Source organism: Castor canadensis, chromosome 11, assembly GCF_047511655.1.
Source record: "Castor canadensis chromosome 11, mCasCan1.hap1v2, whole genome shotgun sequence".
Lineage (NCBI taxonomy): Eukaryota > Metazoa > Chordata > Mammalia > Rodentia > Castoridae > Castor > Castor canadensis.
In genome coordinates this window covers 5,117,651-5,134,351 of record NC_133396.1, presented here as the reverse complement: position 1 = coordinate 5,134,351, position 16,701 = coordinate 5,117,651, and the positions used below count along the sequence as shown (strand labels likewise).

General features: G+C 53.8%; 1 protein-coding gene across 1 annotated transcript in view; it reads left to right on the top strand.

Moving 5' to 3' along the window:
- Window positions 1–16,701, top strand: part of Mgat5b (alpha-1,6-mannosylglycoprotein 6-beta-N-acetylglucosaminyltransferase B) — a 67,778-nt gene that overhangs the window by 37,862 nt on the left and 13,215 nt on the right. Inside the window, exons 9-12 of the mRNA XM_020162495.2 lie at window positions 9,268–9,399; window positions 10,670–10,803; window positions 14,975–15,105; window positions 15,715–15,720. Coding sequence (XP_020018084.1) covers window positions 9,268–9,399; window positions 10,670–10,803; window positions 14,975–15,105; window positions 15,715–15,720 — 403 coding nt within the window. The remainder of the gene's footprint in view (window positions 1–9,267; window positions 9,400–10,669; window positions 10,804–14,974; window positions 15,106–15,714; window positions 15,721–16,701) is intronic.

The following is a 16,701-nucleotide window of genomic DNA, read 5'->3' as shown; positions in this document are numbered from 1 at the left end:
GGCTGAGCTGGCTTTTTTTTCCTCGTGTTTTGCTGTTTTAATTAACCAACTCACTGGAGGACTGTTTGGGGCGATGTGCAGAATCCACATCTGGCTTGGCTGCTGTAAGATGTTCTGGGTCAGACAGGTGGTATTTGGGAACAATGCCTTGTGATAAGACTATGTCAGACATCTCCTCCCTCACCCTGCCGGCCTGTGGGGAAGGAGATGCAAAACCAGAGCCCTCGGTCCTCCCTCCTTTGCGTCCTGAATGCCTGGATCCACCATGGGTATTTGAAAGTGAAGCCTTTCCCTTCTTCTGGCTGAGAATCAGCTGTGCTCATCAATTTTATTTGCATAATTTCAAGCATCATTAATAGTACATGGCATGAGGAAAAATGACTGAGTTCTCCCTCCATCCATGAGTGAAATTGGGTTTAGTAGAAAATTAGTTGACTTAACTGGCAAATGATGAAAGCTTAGAGGAGAATGTTTAAATAAGGAGGACGAGGAGGAAAAACTCTTGGCTGTCAAATGTGCAGCCAGGCTGGGAAACTGTCTCCAACCTGGGGGCGTTCATTCAAAGGAGAGTTCCCTGGGAATGACACAGACAGGGACCACTCTTCTGGTCCATTACTGTGACAAATACTTGAGAGAAATGATTTAAAAGGAGGAAAGATTAATTTTGGCTCATGGATCCAGAGGGTTTCATTCCAAGGTTGGCTGGATCCATTGCTTTGGGCTTGAAGCAAGGCAGAGCATCATGGCAGCAGGAGGGCGTGGCAGAGGCTGCTCACCTCATGGTGCCAGGAAGCAGAGGGCAAGACAGGAAAGGGCCATGGGACAAGATACTCCTCAAGGCACACCCCCAGTGACCCACTTCCTCCAGCCAAGCCCTCCCTCCCAAAATAGCATCACTAGCTGGAGACCAAGCCTTCAATACAGGAGCCTCTGGGGGACATTTCCTATTCAAACTGTAGCCCTGGTTGAGGCAGGTTTCAGGGTTTGGATCTGTACAGACTGTTCTGAGCCCATGCAGTGTGGGCTTAGGTGCTTGAAACAAGGTGGAACGGACCAGAACTAGACTGAAGTGGGCAGCTCAAAGCAGCCTCTGGGGGAAGGCGCTTCCATCCCTGGAGGGGTGCTGTAGTTGAGTGGGTCTCTGGAATCCATGTATAGAAGACTTACTTAGTCTCCAAGGTCATAAGAACGGAGTTTGGAGGTGAGGGCTTTGGAAGGTAATTAGGATTAGGCAAGGTCGTGAGGGTGTCACCTTCATGACATCAGTGACTAGCAGCTTGCTGTGTAGCCATGTGATGCCCTCCACCATGTTATGGGGTGGCAGAAAGGTCAGGTGCTGTGGCTATGCTCTTGGATTTCCAGCCTCCAGAACTTGAGCTAAATAAACCTCTGTTCTTTGTGAATACCAGTCTGTGGCATTACGTTATAGCAGCATAAAATTGATGAAGATGGGGGCTTAGGGGGCAAGCACTGAGTCTGGGAGCATACTTTGACCTTGACTAGGCTCACCCATGCAGAATTAGTCACAGTCAAGGCATGAGGTTTATTTTGCAAGGTGGGAGAATTTTAAGCACGTTTGCATGCTGGTGTGAGGGAGCCAGGACAGGGGAGACCTTGCAGACTGAGCAGGGAGACAGCAGTGGTTGACGGTGGCCTAGGGGAGCCCCAGCCCTCTGCCATGCATGGCAGGAGAGATGGGGAAGAGAGATGGGTGCTGGGCTGGGAGCCAGGGATTGGACTTCACCTCTCATAGTTTCTATGTATTTAGACGTGGAAGGGAAGAGCATTTGCCCGAAGTGAGGTGGAGGGGATCGATGTGAGGAGGGTAGACAAGACTGGTACATCAAACACCCAGACTTATAATACATTATCTTTTAAAATAACAATAAAAAATGTGAACCAAACATGGCAGGTGTGAAGACCTAGCAAGGCTGAGAAGTGGGAGCACAGTATTCATTTGCTTGTCATATTGTTTTCTGGGTGCTTGGAATGTTCTCTGATAGATAAGTACATAGAGCAGAAAAGGGGAGGGGATGAACAGACACTCAGACTCCTGTAAACAGTCTTCTGCTTCCAAGAGGAGGCTCAGCAGGTGAGCGATTGCACACAAAACCTCCGGACCCTCTCCCCCCTCCTTTTGCTCTCTCCTGCCTTTAGTTCCAAGGTGTCATTTGAATCTCCTGTCCCACCTGGACCTCTGGTTACAGGCACCTGAGGCCATGGAGTTGTAGGGCCTCTGAATAGCCCTGTCCCCACTCTCCCTGCTAGGGAAGTCTGGCTGTGGGAGACCATATGCATGTGTCACCTGCACCAGCTGGGACATCTGACAGGACGCCGGACCCCAGCTGGCTGGGTGGTTGGAGCCTTTCCCCAGGACTGCTGCCTGCTCGCAGCCTCTCATCCTTCCTTGCGGTACAGGAGAGACACTTCCACGTGAGGGCAGCTTCCCTCACTATTTCCACTGCTCAGGAGCCACGGGGAGTCTGTTGCTTTCCATCAAGACCCTTGACCAAGTGTTTGGCTCGGCCCGTGAACATGAACATGACCGTGGCGTCCTGAGCTCTGACCTGGTCCTCAGGGGCAGGAGAGCTACGAAGGAAGAGACATTTAAACAAGTCTGGCTGTCGTGAAGTGTCTGTGGAGGGGGAGACCACAGAGCAGTCAGACAGATGTGAGGACAAGGGCTTTTGAGGAAGGTGGGATACCTTCCTGGGGAGGAGGTCTCAGGGGCCGTGAGTTCCTAGAAAAGGAGGTGGGGTCCCATGTTCCCCCAAAAAGAACAAGGCAAGAGATGGTATTGTCAAATGGTGGCTGGGTGATGGGGACTGACACAGACAGTCAGGGAGACTGGAAAGTGTCACCCACAGTTAGGGTGCAAGTCTGCTGCTTAGGCTTAGAACAGGGATAGGGCTCCCTGTGGCCTTTCTATCTCCAGTGAAGCTGCAAAAGCAGAGATCAGACAGTGTGACAACCCTTAGCATGCCTTGTGACTTCCCTCATCTCAAGGAGGGGGGAGGGGCGTTCCCTTTCCTTGGCTATTGGAAGGCACCCAGAGCCCCTCGCTGACCCTTTGGGGACACCAGAGGCTGTGTCTTTTCTCTCAACCCAAATCTCCCATGAGGTGTGTTCTGAGGCGTTCAAAAGCAGGGTCCTAAGTCCTATCCTCCTTTGTGTCTTCCACGGCCTCTGCATGGCTGGTTTGAACAAAGGCTTGTGGAACCAGATCCTCAGCTGAGGAACTAAGAGGAAACTGCCTCCTAGAGTAGAGAGGCACCTGGGCCTCTGAGATGAGAAATCTCCCCAGGCATGGCGTGGGGAGAGCTGAGGAGGCTTGGTCGTGCCCAGCATCAACAGCCATGGGTTATGTAAAGTGTCGTTCATCCTTCCCACAGCAGCAGCTCCGGGAGGCAGAGGGATGAGTCTGTGCTTCCTGAGCTCTCTGGGGAGCACAGGCCTATTCTTAGCCCTGAGTTGTTTGCTAGTAAAGAACATGGGAAGAGAGCCACAGCCTCGAATGGCGCACGGCCACCTGGTGTGGAGAGGTGGTGCTCCCTCCGTCTCCCTTGCAGACCTAGGCCCATGGCCATCGTAGCTGGGCAGAGTAGGGTGGATGCCTTTGCACCACCTTTCCTCTGAGCCACTCACTCCTTGGGGGACCTGACTGGTCTCCTTAGCCGTGGTCCGGGACCCACCGGGGACACCATGGTATGTGTTGGGGATGTTCAAGAACATCTTTCCAGGAGTCGGGAGCTGATGGTGGCACCCTAAGGCTTCTGTTGGGCATGGGGGGGCGGGGGCACCTGAGCAGGAGAAGTAAACCCTGCAGGAGGGTAGAATTTCATCCTCATTACATCCTGACCGCAGCGCTTCTGCAGTGCTTGTTAGATGCCTGGTTAAATATCCGAGTGTCTTCTTTATGCCCCCTGGTGCTCTGGGAAGGAGACAGTGGCTTGTCCATGATGGTGGACCATGGGAGAGGGAGGCTGCAATGTCCAGAATGCTCAGGATGGGGTCAAGGATGGCAGCGCCCTGGGGAGATAGAACCATCTGAGGCTGCCCCGGCCATGTGTTCCCAGTGACGAGATGCAGCGAGAGACAGACAGAGAGAGAGAGAGAGACAGAGAGAGAGAGAGAGAGAGGCAGGTCTAGATACCTGTGTGCATGTTAGCACCAGAGTCAAATATCTTTGGCTCAGTGTAGGAATTCGTTTTAAGTAGGTTCTTCCCACACAAAGAGGCAGGGAGGGAGAGAGCAACAGAGAAAGAGAGAGAGAGAATAGTTTGTTCCAGAATTTGAACACTACCTGGAGAGACTATTTCTAGCCACAGACCAAAGGCACAGAGAGAAATAAAACCAGGGAATTTTTAGCTTGGAAGAGACGGTGGAGAGTCGTTTGAGCAACATGTCACAGAAGTAGAGGCGGACACCAGTGTCTGTGCAAGGCCACCTGGCAGCTGCGCACAGTGCTCCTACCCAGGAATATTTTGCATTGCACCCGAATTCAGTGTGTTGATTCCTAGCAGAAGGCGTGTTTCCACAGGGCGTAGGCTTCTCCCTCCTCCTGCAGCCTATTTCCCCATCCTACTCTGATCTCTTAGCAGAAAGTGACAGAGACAATCCCTGCCAGGGTATTTGTGGAGTCCCTGTATTGTCCATGGCTAGCTGGGAGTCCCAGGCAGGAGGGGACCATGGTGCCTCTGGGAGACACTGCTGGGCACGGGGGCCAGCAGTGTGCACGTGGTGCCTTTTCTCTTTAATTATGGTAAAATGCACATCACATAAACTTTGCCATCTTTTCCTTTTTTCTGGTACTAGAGATTGAACCCAGGGCTTTTGTGCATGCTAGGCAAGTATTTTCTACCACTTAAGCCACACCCCCATCCCAAAATTTACCATCTTAGCCAAGTGGCTTCACTATGTTCACTACATCTCTCAGCCGTTGCCACCATCCACCTCTAGAACTCTTCCTGCAAGACCCAGACTCTGCCTCCATCAGACACACGGGGTCTGTGCTCCTCCCTTCCTGCGTGGCATGGCTTTTATGGGTGGGTTGATTTGTCTTGGGCACAGGGGCCAGATGGATCCTGGTGGCCTGTAGAAACATTCCATTTCTTTGGGTCACTCCTCACCCACTCCCTACATCTGGGTGTTTAGACTCCTGCTCACATGACATGGGGAAATTTAGAAATATACCCTATCCTGACCATGCAATTTGGCTATTCCTTGTATTCCCTAGGCAGGCACTCTACCACTTGAAACACGCCCCCAGGCCCTTTTTGCTTTAGTGATTTTTCAGATAGGCTCCTACATTTTGCCCAGACCAACCTCAGACCACAACCCTCTGCATCCTTTGTGGCTGGGATTACAGGTGTAATCCACCACCATGCCTGGTCTGATTTGGCAATTCTTGTCAGAATGTCCCTTCCATCCAGTGGGCCAGGGAGGAATGACAACCTTCTCCTTCACTCACCAGTCCTTGGGGTGCTCTGAGATCCTCCCTTTGTCCCAGGCCTGAGTAAAGTTCCTCAGGAATGAGAGCTGGTACTGGAAACAAGGAAGATCTGGAGGAGTCCAACAGGGTGGGACCAGCACACAGGCCTCCCCAGCCACGTTTGGCTGCTGGCTGTCAGGCTGGCTTTCTTTTCAGTTCACACCACTGCTGCTGCCAACCACTTAGCACAAAATTGCCTATAAAAGTGAACTTGAATTACAGGTGATAAACCTCCAGCCCCCTCTGGTAGCTGACCTCTCTTCTCTCCACGGGTGAAACTCAGGTTCCTTGAGACAAGAGCAATGAGACTCTGCAGACTCTAACTCAGAGAAGTCACCTTAAATTGAAAACCCTTGTCCTCCAGAGCCAGGAGACTTGGGCTGCTCATTAACTCCTCCTGGGAAGAGGAGTTCCTGCTGTGGCGTTGTCTCCAGCCACATGCAGGGCCCTGGTTCCCCCCCCCCCCGCCCCCACTCCCTGGCCCCAGGAAGCCCTGGAGCCCAGTCTCTGGCCCTCAGAGCCAGCCCAGCCCTCCAGGCTGGCTCTGCTGATTTCCCCCGCCCTCGGCCTTGGCCTCGTACATTTAACTACTTCTTCCAAGTGATCTCCTGCTCATGAGTTATTTATTCCTCCTTGAGCACAGCAGATACTTATCAGGCCTGTCCTCAGCCCTGAAATGTCAAAGGTGATCTGGCCCTGCTTTCAAGGAGCCCCTAGTTGAGAGGAGGTGACTCAGGACAGTCACTAGGTGTGTCCCAGGTATGGACAAAGGGAGGAGGGAGGAGAAGGAACACAGGGGGAGGGATGCTGGAGTCCCAGAAGGCTTCCTGGAAAAGGAGGCGGTGTGTGAGGTAAAGCCTGGCAGGTGAGAAGAACCTTCTAGGTAAGCAAACAGTTCCCGCAAGACAGGGCACCACTTCATGGAAACTGGTTGGATCACAGGGAGGTTTAGTGACCATGACTTTGAAATTTCTGCTGTACCTGGTCTCATGAGTAATAGGACAGGAAGTGTCTGTTGTACTATTTTAGCTGGATGTTGTGACAGGCACGCTGGTTCTACTTGCTTTTTTTCCATAGCTTCCTTCTCCCCTGTTAATATTCATTAATACTCTTTTTTTCAAGACTGTGACTTCACTGTAAGCAGGCACAGGCACGTGGGAGGCCGTTGCTTGGCAGAACCCCCCCATCCCACCCCATTGGTGCCCCACTGGGATGGGGCCTCCCTGCCCATGTGGGCCCTGCACAGGAATGGGACTGGGTAATGAATGCAGTCCTCCTGTCCCCTACCTCCCTTCCTTCTCACTCCATGCACACTTACCAGGGTTCTGTGCCACCAGGAGAGGCCACCAAAAACTCTGGGGACACAAAGTGTGGGGTATGGGGCTGGAGCTCTGGCAGGGGTGGAATGAGGAAGGATCCTAAGGTCCAGGAAGCAATGGGGAGCCTGGGACCTGCTCTTTTCCGGGCACCTCTGAGGCCCAGGCAACTGTGAGTCTTCTTCCTGGGGCATGTGCTTTGCTGGAGAAGTTTTGAGGGTGAAAGGTTGCAGAGCCAAATACAGAACCTGAACTTGCTGGGCACTTAAAACACCACCAAATATTTCATGAAGTCTCCAGACTATGGGAGCTGCTTCCTGCTGCAGCTCCAGCCCCCTCGCCTCCCAGGTCCCTATTCATTCTCCTTCGTCTTCTGGGTTTGCAAAGACACAGCTTAGCAGCCCTGGTTCTGAGACTCCTGAGTGGGGTCAGTGGTAAGGGGGACACACAGGAGGGTGGGTCAGTGGGAGCGTGGCCACTTTAAAGTTTACAGATAAGAAAAGAGGTTAGTGGGTTTCTGCATTCCTTGCTCCACACTTAGCAGCAAAGGTGGGTTGCAGCTCGGTGAGGCAGGTGTGTTAGCAGGTGGGTCAGGACAGAGAAGGCCCTGCCCTTCTTGTCCCTCTGCAGGGACAGGCCAACCCCTGTGATCCCATCACCTGCAGCCTCTGCCACCCCACCCCACCCCATGTCTTTCCATCTTAGCCCCGTGGGTGGGTGGCCATACACACCATTGAAAGGCCCACTCTGGACAGTGTGCTCAGAGGACAATGTACACGGCCCCCTCCCCCGGTTCTGCCAACATTGTTTGGGGCATGAGCAAGCAGCCTTACAGGCTGGTACTTTTCCACCTGTCTTGAATTGTTTCAGGGATCTGGAGCCATGGCCCAGGGAAATGATCAGTTGTGGCTCTTGGCCATTCATGAATCGGTGTCTTTGTCAAAGACCATCACCTTGGCCTGAGTTTGCTCATTGTGTAGTTTCTGAAGAGGCTCCTAGGGAGGCCTCCTGAGCCTCCTCCTGCTCCAGCACCTGAAGCAGAGTCCACGGGAGGTGGGCATTGCTTGGAGGCAGTCAAATGCCTCTGATGGCGTGGTCAGAGGCAGAGGACGTGGGCATCCAGCCCCATAAGGGGATGTCTGTTGCCCCCCAGGAACTGTTGAGAGGGGAAGACAAGGGTGGGCGCTACAAAGCTCCCTCCCCTTGGATGCCCTTCCTTCTCCCTCTCTGTCTGGATCAGCACCTTGCTGCTATAGAGGGTGCCCACTCCAGGTTCCCAGTGAATCTGCTCATCCCCTGCCTGCTCCCCAGGCTTCCTCTCTCCTGTGGGTCTTGTGCTCTAGGCAGGAGCTCACTCTCCATGGGGCACAGGGCCTGATACCCCACCTGCACCCCACAAATGCTTGTGAAAGGGAAGGAACGGGAGAGGGTGGGCAGGATAGGTCTTGGGAGTAGGTGCAGGGCTGAGTCCTCAGCAGTTTTGAGCCCCTGGGCTTCTGTGTGTGAGTGGTGGAAGAAGAAGGTGGAGCTCACACAGGGGCTCCCAGTGCCTCCCCCTCTTCTGAGGTGGGGAGAGGGCAGGGCTGTGGAGTTGAGCGCAGCCAGGGAGGTGCTGGCTTTATGGATGGGGTTGGGGGTTGGGACAAAAGCTTAAATTGGGAGCTATGGTTGTGACAGGGCACTTGGAGCCCTTCTCCAGGGGGTCCACTGAGCAGATGGTGACTTAAAGGGAAGCCTTCAGGCTCCCATGAAATGAGATGACATGACTCCCAGGCGCCTGCCAGGCAGCAGAGGGGCACCCCCATCCAGATGAAAACCTGTGTGTACATGAAGAGGCAGTTGGGGACAGGCAGGGCCTTGGAGGACTTGGAGCCTGTGCAGGGAGCAAGTCCCCAGAGACTTATAGGAACTCACTGCCACAAACTGGCCCTGGAGTGTCAGCAGCCAGGTCAGCAGAGCAGGACCTCACTCTTCTGAAGCACGAAGTTTGGGATCCTGGGCTCCAAACAAACACTGAAGGGGCCCTGAGGGCCAAGGCCTGCGTTCATGGCGCTCGCTCGCTCTGTGCAAGTTAAAGGTTTACACTTGCTCACTCCTGGCATCACATCCCTGAAAGAGGAGTATATTTTTGACAATTACAAAAGCCCCCCTTCCCCTGGCAGGTAGCCCAGGCCAGGTGTATGGCTTGGCAAGCTAGCCCGGGCTGCCTCTCAGCCCTTCTTGCCCATGGTTAGACTCCCTTGTGCAGTGAAAAACCTGTGTAGCTGTACACAGCCACCCTATTGTGCTTTTTTTAACCTGGATCTTCACTAACTTCTCTGCCCTTTTATATTTGCCCTCCCTTTTCATCCTGAGCTGGTGAAACTGGGGTGAGCTTGGGCCCCTCTCTCCTACCAGGTGCAGGGCTGGTTGGGAAGGTGCGTTTCTTAGGGCTCAGACTCTGATGGGCTCTTCTCTCAGTAACTTAGGGGTGCCGCCAGGCCGGGGAAACTGCCCACTCACCATATCGCTGCCTTTCGACCTCATCTACACGGACTACCACGGCCTACAGCAGATGAAGCTGCACATGGGACTGTCCTTCAAGAAGTACCGGTGAGATGGAGGACCCAGGAGGACAATGTGGGGAGATAGGGGCCTGGACCTGCAGGGCTGGCAGGAAGCCATTCTTTGCACCTGTCCTCCTGCCAGCTGGCCCTAGGATGAAGAACTGGGTCGGGTCGTCCCTGTTTGCCCTGCTCTGCTTTTCTTCTGTTTCCCCCCACCACCACCACTTTCATCTCAGTGAGGCTGGGGACGGGGTCAGAGTCAGCCTGGGAGGAGGGGGCCGAGGACTTGTGGGGGCAGGGCGGGGTGGACAGGGAGGGGACAGCACCCTCAGGAGGTGACTTCTGTTGTGCGCATTCCCTCTTGCGGTGGGGGGGGGGGAAGGCCAATGTCATGACTTCCTGTCGCTCTGCAGACAGCAGGATTGGGGTTTAATTTAGTGCAGAGCCCTGCTGTGAATTTGCTTCAGCCCCATCTATGATCCCACGTGATTTTATTGGGGAAAAAAGTGACAGGCAGTGTTATTGCTTTTATTATTAATGTACCTTCTTTGTGCAATCGGAACTCTCCCCCCGCCCCGTCCCCCACACCATGCCTCCTCTGGGGGAGTCACGCCGACCTCAACACTCACTCGGCAGTGGCAATTCTGGGTCATCAGGAAGGACGCTGTGCTAGGTGGCTTTGTGTGGGGGCATTCGAGGTCAGCAGGGGCCACACTGGGGTGGGATGGACACAAACAGAGGTTCTGGGGCCGTGGCCTCAAAGCTGACCTGGCTCTGGGGTGGCTGACCCTGCAAAGGACAGGGTTCCTCTTGGCTTTGAACTTGAAGCCCTGCTGGGCATCCAGCAGAGCCTCTGTCCACCTAAGCAGTAGTGACCTAGCTGAGAAGACTTGAGCAGTGCCTCCCCTGACTTGGCTCCACCTTCCCAGGACCCCCACCCCCACCCCAGGGATGGCCACCTACCGCCCAGAAAATCGGGAATCCTACAGCGACCTCAGGGGCAGCAGAAGTGACCTCCCTAAAGCAGCGCCTCCCTTCCTGGGTGGCGGCTGAGAGTTTTTGAGCACCAGGCAGGGGCCAGGGCCTGGGCATCCAAACCACCCGGAGAGGCTGGCACCTGCGGGATGCTGACGCAGAGAGGTTAAGTCCCTTGCTGTGGTCACACAGTGGGGATGAGTCCCAGCTCTGGCTCTAGCCATGCCCTGCACCACTCTGACCAGGCCACCAGCTAGTCACGGCACCCATGGCTGGGCCCTCACCCCTCCCAGCTCAGGGACACACATAGATGTGACCCAGTTCCTAATCCCCGGGGACAGGTGCCGAATTCGAGTCATCGACACCTTTGGGACAGAACCTGCATACAACCACGAGGAGTACGCCACGCTGCACGGTTACCGGACCAACTGGGGCTACTGGAACCTGAACCCCAAGCAGTTCATGACCATGTTCCGTGAGTGCGAGGGCCGTGGGGGGGCGGGGACCTCCTCCTTCCTCCCAGGCTGGTGCAGGGAGAAGGCCCCGTCCTTCCCCCTTCCACATGAGAGTGAGGTCAGTCCGGGTGACCTGGTGGGCCGAGTGCCCCCTGGAGAGGCTGCAGCGGGGCCAAGAACACGTTGGGTGGGGAGGGAGGAACAGAGCGGGTAACGATGCACGCGGAAGCAGCTGGAAGGCTGCGGAAATGCAAGAGCTCAATAAGGAGAGGTCAGACCCATGGCAGGAGGGCCGGAGCCCTGAGCAGAAAGGCACAGACCCAGGCATCACGGCAAGTTGCTGAGAGCTCAGTTTTGATGATTTTAATGACTTTGAAACACACACGCACACTAACATCACTGCTGCTTTTTTTTTTTTTGTGGTAGTACTGGGATTTGAACTCAGGGCCTTGTGCTTGCTAGGCAGGTGCTCTGCCACTGGAGTCATGCCCCCCCCAGCCCTTTTTACTTTAATTATTTTCAGATAGGGTCTCTTGCTTTTTACCCAGGATCAGCCTCAGACTACAATCTTCCTCTTTATACCTCCACCATAGCTGGGATGACAGACACACACCACCAAGGCCAGTTTTTTTGTTGAGATGGGGTCTCACTACCTTTTTGCCCAAGCTGGCCTCGAACCATGATTTTCCTCATCTCTACCTCCCAAGTAGCTGGGATTACAGGCACAAGCCACTGTACCCAGCCCTGTCCAACTCTCTTATGTGCAGCACACTGAAAATAATTTAACTTTTTCTTGGCAACGCGGGTCAGCTCTCTCTCTGGCGTGTGGCCGAGGTGTGCGGCGCTGCGTCGCCTTCTCCAGTCTGTTGTTTAGCGTGGCCGTCGCTGGGAGTCTAGCAGCTGTCACTTTTAATGGTTGTCAGCTCATCTGCTCCGGCAGCATCTTATATGTCTAATTTGCAGCTCTTTGAAGGCTCTGGGCCAGAAAGCTAGATAAGCACTCTTGTTAGGACTATATCTAAATTAAGAGCAAAGTGGAGGCTGAGCGAAGTCCCCAGGGACTCTCTGGGAAGGAAAGCACATTATCTTTATTTGTCCTGTCCAACTCACTGCCTCTCTTTGGGAGTGCCTAGAGTACTGTTTTCCTTCTTCTCCGGGTTCTAGGCTGCACTGGGGAAATGTGATTTCTAAATAAATGAGCAATGGTTTGATTAGATCCTCAGCAGAGTGGCAAAGGTCAGAAGGTTCACTGAGCCCATGGAATCCAAATGAGACCACTGAGGCCCAGAGAGGCAGAGCGAGCTGCCTGAGGTCACACAGCTCAGTGGGCACCAGACTCCCTCCCCAGGGCTCATTTCAAAGTGTCCTGAGCGGAAGGATGATTTGTGTGGGGTGGCCCACAGGGAACAGACTTCAGGCAGGAGAGGATATTAGGGGAGGGGAGGGGAGGGGATGCTTACGGAGGGGGAAGAAAACAAGTCTTGAGTAATGAGTCCACTTGGAAAGGCTCAGCTGTGAGGCTGGTGAGCTTGGGAGGTTGGGAAGCAGAGGAGTGGGGTCTTTTAGGAAAAGCTCCTGAATTTGCACTTGGAATCCACAGTAGGTTCTTAAGCTAGAGAATGTCATAACGGAAAAAATTATTTTGAGACAGGGTCTCACTCTGGAGCCCAGGCTGGCCTCAAACTTTCAATCCTGCTGCCTCAGCTTCCCAGGTGCTGGGATTACAGGTGTGTGCTGCCATGCCTGACTTCAGAAAATAATTTTATGGGAGTATATTTGGCCAACTACAGATGGCAAAATGGGTGATGGTAGATGGGCAGAAAGCAGAAGGTGGGTTAAGAGGCTCAGGCAAGAACCTGCATGAAGAAAATGAAGACCTGTTCCAGAGTGGAGTCCACAGGATGTAGAGTTCCAGACCTGGCAAACTCATATTCATTCCTCAAAACCCCGAGTCAAATATGTCTTCTTTTCATTATCACTTACACTCGTCCCTTCAACTCCTACTGCAGAAAGAATGTTTTGCCTCTTTACCTTTATTCTTATAATTCCTAAACTGAACTCTGAGAAGACATATATTGAAGTGTATTTGCTTATGTATTTATTTCCTATGAAGCAATTATGAACCACTTAAAAAGGGGACCACTTTATCTTCATCTCTCTGGAGTGTGTATAGGTCCTCAGAGAATGTTAATTGATTGAATACGTTAAAGAAAGGGGGGCAAAAAACAAGAGAGAGGCTTGCCAGCGTAACTGATTCAGAGCCCAGGAAGGAATTTGCAAGCACACCTGTTCTCTCTCGCCGGTTGATTTCCCCAGTGAGCTAACTGAGAGGCCGGTTGCCTCTCCCTCTCCTGGCCTTGCCCTCACCTTTCCCCAACAGCTCATTGCTTAATGGTCCCTGTCATTTTAATTGGTCACAGTCCTTCCCTGTCCCACTCCCACTAGTTTAGCTAATCCTGTTCTAAATCTGTCCCTTCTGGTGGAGTTGCTGGAAGGAAGGGTGGTTTCATGATGGATTCTTCCAGCAAGAGACAGAGAGCCCCAGGAGGCAGCCCTAACTGGGACCAGAGTGGGGAGAGCAAGGGTGCATACCTGCAAATGGGCAGACAGGGTCTGGCTGCCCTCCTGGGGCCTCTCCCAGGTAGGGCAGAGCCTCTGGGGACAGCAGAGCAATCTTTGGCTTGACCATCCACAGACAGCTGCAGGCCTTGGGGACAGAGCCTTCCTTCCTGAAGCTCTAGAGGACAGGTAGTTTGTTCTGCAACCAGCAAAGGCCATTCCTACACTGGTCGGACTTTCAGACCCAAGAATCGTGAGCTCTGGGGGGTGAGGGACTGGGGCACTTCAAAGGAATCCATGCCCTGTTCTACAGTGCCAATTAGGACTTTCCGTGGGCCTTGATGGGGGGACCCACACTAAGCCCAGTGTGAGCACTGTGGAATGTGGAGGGTGTGCACCTGCAATGGGGAAACAGGGTGTCTGGAATCAGGCCATCTTGGGAAAGCGAGAACATGCCTCTGCTCCCACCCTCACGCACCCCAGCCACCCCACCCTCTGCCACATGCGAAGGGCGGTTAGATACGATCAGAGTCAGTTGGAGTCAGTGAGCGCTTTATGCAAGGTCCTGGTGTGCAGAGGGGAAGGACCTCGTGCTTTGTACCTGCTGGCCCTCATCTGTCCCTGCTGTGACAGACAGACTGATCTGGCATGGCCGGAGGGGTGGGAGAACAGGAGAGAAGACACAGGGAGTCCCTGGGGTGTGGGTTTTTGGGGGTGGATGAGGAGGGCCCTGTGTGGTTTGTGTTTTAGCAGAGGCCCCCAAGAGAGGGTTTCTGGATCCTAGAGAGGCTTTTGGAAGGTGATGGCTGAGTAAGGCCCTGAGGGCAAGTAGGATTTTATTGCCCAAGAAAAGCGAGAAGGGGGTCCAGCAGGGTCATTGCTGTCATTCATCCAGCCTAGGCCTGGTGCCAGGGGCTGGGAACACAGAAGCAAGCACACAGTTGTTGCCATCTTGGGCTTTCTTCTGACAATAATAAATGTGTAATTTAATGTCTGTGTCAGTAGTGTTGTGATGAAAAATAAAGCAAGGTAGGGGGACAGTGAGCAGCTAGGGTCAGAAGGGACCCCTCAGCAAGGCCACTGGAGCACAGCCCTGTGGCACAGCAGCTTCCACAGGTGTGGGAGGGCAGGGGGATGGGCAGAGCCTGGAGATTGTGGGGGGACTTTGGTCTCTTGGGTGCTGGGCACAGGAGGGACCTGGCAGGACCCAGCACTGAAAGGATGACTCTGGAGAAACCACTATGCCAAGAGAACGGCAGACACCGGCAGGTAGCTGTCCATGTTCAGGCAAGAGAGGAGGTGGCCTGGACTGGGGTGGCAGGGATGGAGGTGATGGAGGAAATTCCACCTGGGGCAGAGGGACTGAGTGTATAGCAGAGTCCTGGCTGGTCACGTGGGCCCTGGGCCTCAGTTTCCTCATCTGAAAACAAGGGGGGACCTAGATGGCCTCATCTGTCTCCTACCCTGAGCTCTGTGACAGTCTCTGGATAGGAGGAAAGCATAGGTCCCTAGTGCCCGTCCCCTCTCCACCCTGACCAGCAGAGACAGCAGGAACAGGGTGGGTTCAGGGGGACTCTGGTGTTCCCTTGGCTGTTTGGTAACCCCTTTTCCTTCCATGTGGTCGGGCTGCAGCTCACACCCCGGACAACTCCTTCATGGGCTTCGTGTCCGAGGAGCTCAACGAGACTGAGAAGCAGCTCATCAAAGGCGGCAAGGCCAGCAACATGGCCGTGGTGTACGGCAAGGAGGCGAGTATCTGGAAGGTGAGCAGGGCCACACCTGCCACAGTGTTAGCCACTCCCACTATGGATGGCCACGCCCACACCACTGCGGCCATTAATGGAAGTGCCAGTCACGTCCTTGCCAGTAGGCCACACCCACTGCAAATGGCCACACCCACATGGGTGCAGGCCACACCCATCACCGTCCTGGCCCTGCCTCTGCCAGGGCTGGCCACGCCCACACCACTGCAGTCTCTCTCCCTGTGCCCAACTCCTGCCAGAATGCAGCTCCCATCCTCCACACCCAGCTCTGGATGGTGGGGAATGTCTCCCACTGTCCTTTAAAGACACCAAGCCTGGAGGCTGACGACTTGTTGCTCTCTGTCCCTGGGCTGTCCACAGGAAATTCGAATGATTACGTTATGGACTGTGACTAAGTCATCCTCCACCTCCACGATAAATGATAGAAACCCTGCAAAGGGGGCAAGGTCAGGGTAGGGATTCTGTGGGATGAGATGTAGGAAGAGCTTAGAGATAGATCCCCATGTTTAGGCTGGGGTCTCTGGAGAAGCCTGGGTGGTGTGACACCTGCTAACCCATCACTAACCTGCTCTCTCCTCTGTTCCTTGTGCTCCCATGGCAATGAGGCAGCTCCAGGTATGAAAATTATTTGTTGCATGTCCTTGATCTCTCTAGCAGTAGCTCCTGTGAATGGACCAAGGTGGGGAGGAGGGTGAGGGGGTCACACAGGTCCGAGGAGCAATCTTTCCTGGGTCCCTCTTTGAGGGGAGAGGCTGGCCAAGGTCTGCCTGCATGGTCACAGGACAGCTGCTAGAGGATTGGAGGATCAGAGAAGGATGCATTGTTGGGATAAGGCAGGTGGCGTAGGCAAAGGTTAATTGTAAAGGTCCTGATGGTGGGTGACACTGAGCAGCACCTGTGTCCTGTGTCAAGCCTGTTACCTGATCAATCATCTTAGTTACTATTCCCCTCTATGGTACTGGTCAGGGATAGGCCCAGCTGTCACAGGGAAACCTCAGTCATTCGTAGTGATTTCAACAACATCAAACTCTCTTGTCTTTCCTGCTCAGGAATTTGGGAGGTGTCAGCCCGGGGCTGGCAGGAAGGGACTTGTGCTCATTGTCTCTTGTTAGTCTTCATGTTCAGTCTTCACCCCTGGTTCAGGACGGCCACAAACATTTGAGTCTTTACATCACATTCCATCCAGCAAGAAGGAGGATGGGGCAGAGAAAAGTGCACTGCTCAGGGATAGTTTCTTCCCATTTGGCCAGATAGCTAGATCTCTATCACGAGGTCATAGCCAAGCTCAGCGAACTCTGAGATGTGGCATATTCCAGGCAGCTACATGCTGCATTCTGGGCTCTGACTGAGGAAGGAGGAGAGGAGAGATGCTGGAGAGTTCTTGCAGAGAGACTGTGACCCATGGTGCTACTGTGAGCCAGGCTCTGTGCTGAGTGCTCCCTTGTGTCTTCTCAACTGACTTCACTCCATGTGGTAGGGAGGATGTGTTATTGTGCCCATTTTACAGATGAGGTGATGGAGGCTCAGCAGGCTAGAGGGTGAGCCCATAGCTAGTAAGTGGCATTGCAACCTACCTGTACCCAAGCCCAGAGCCCA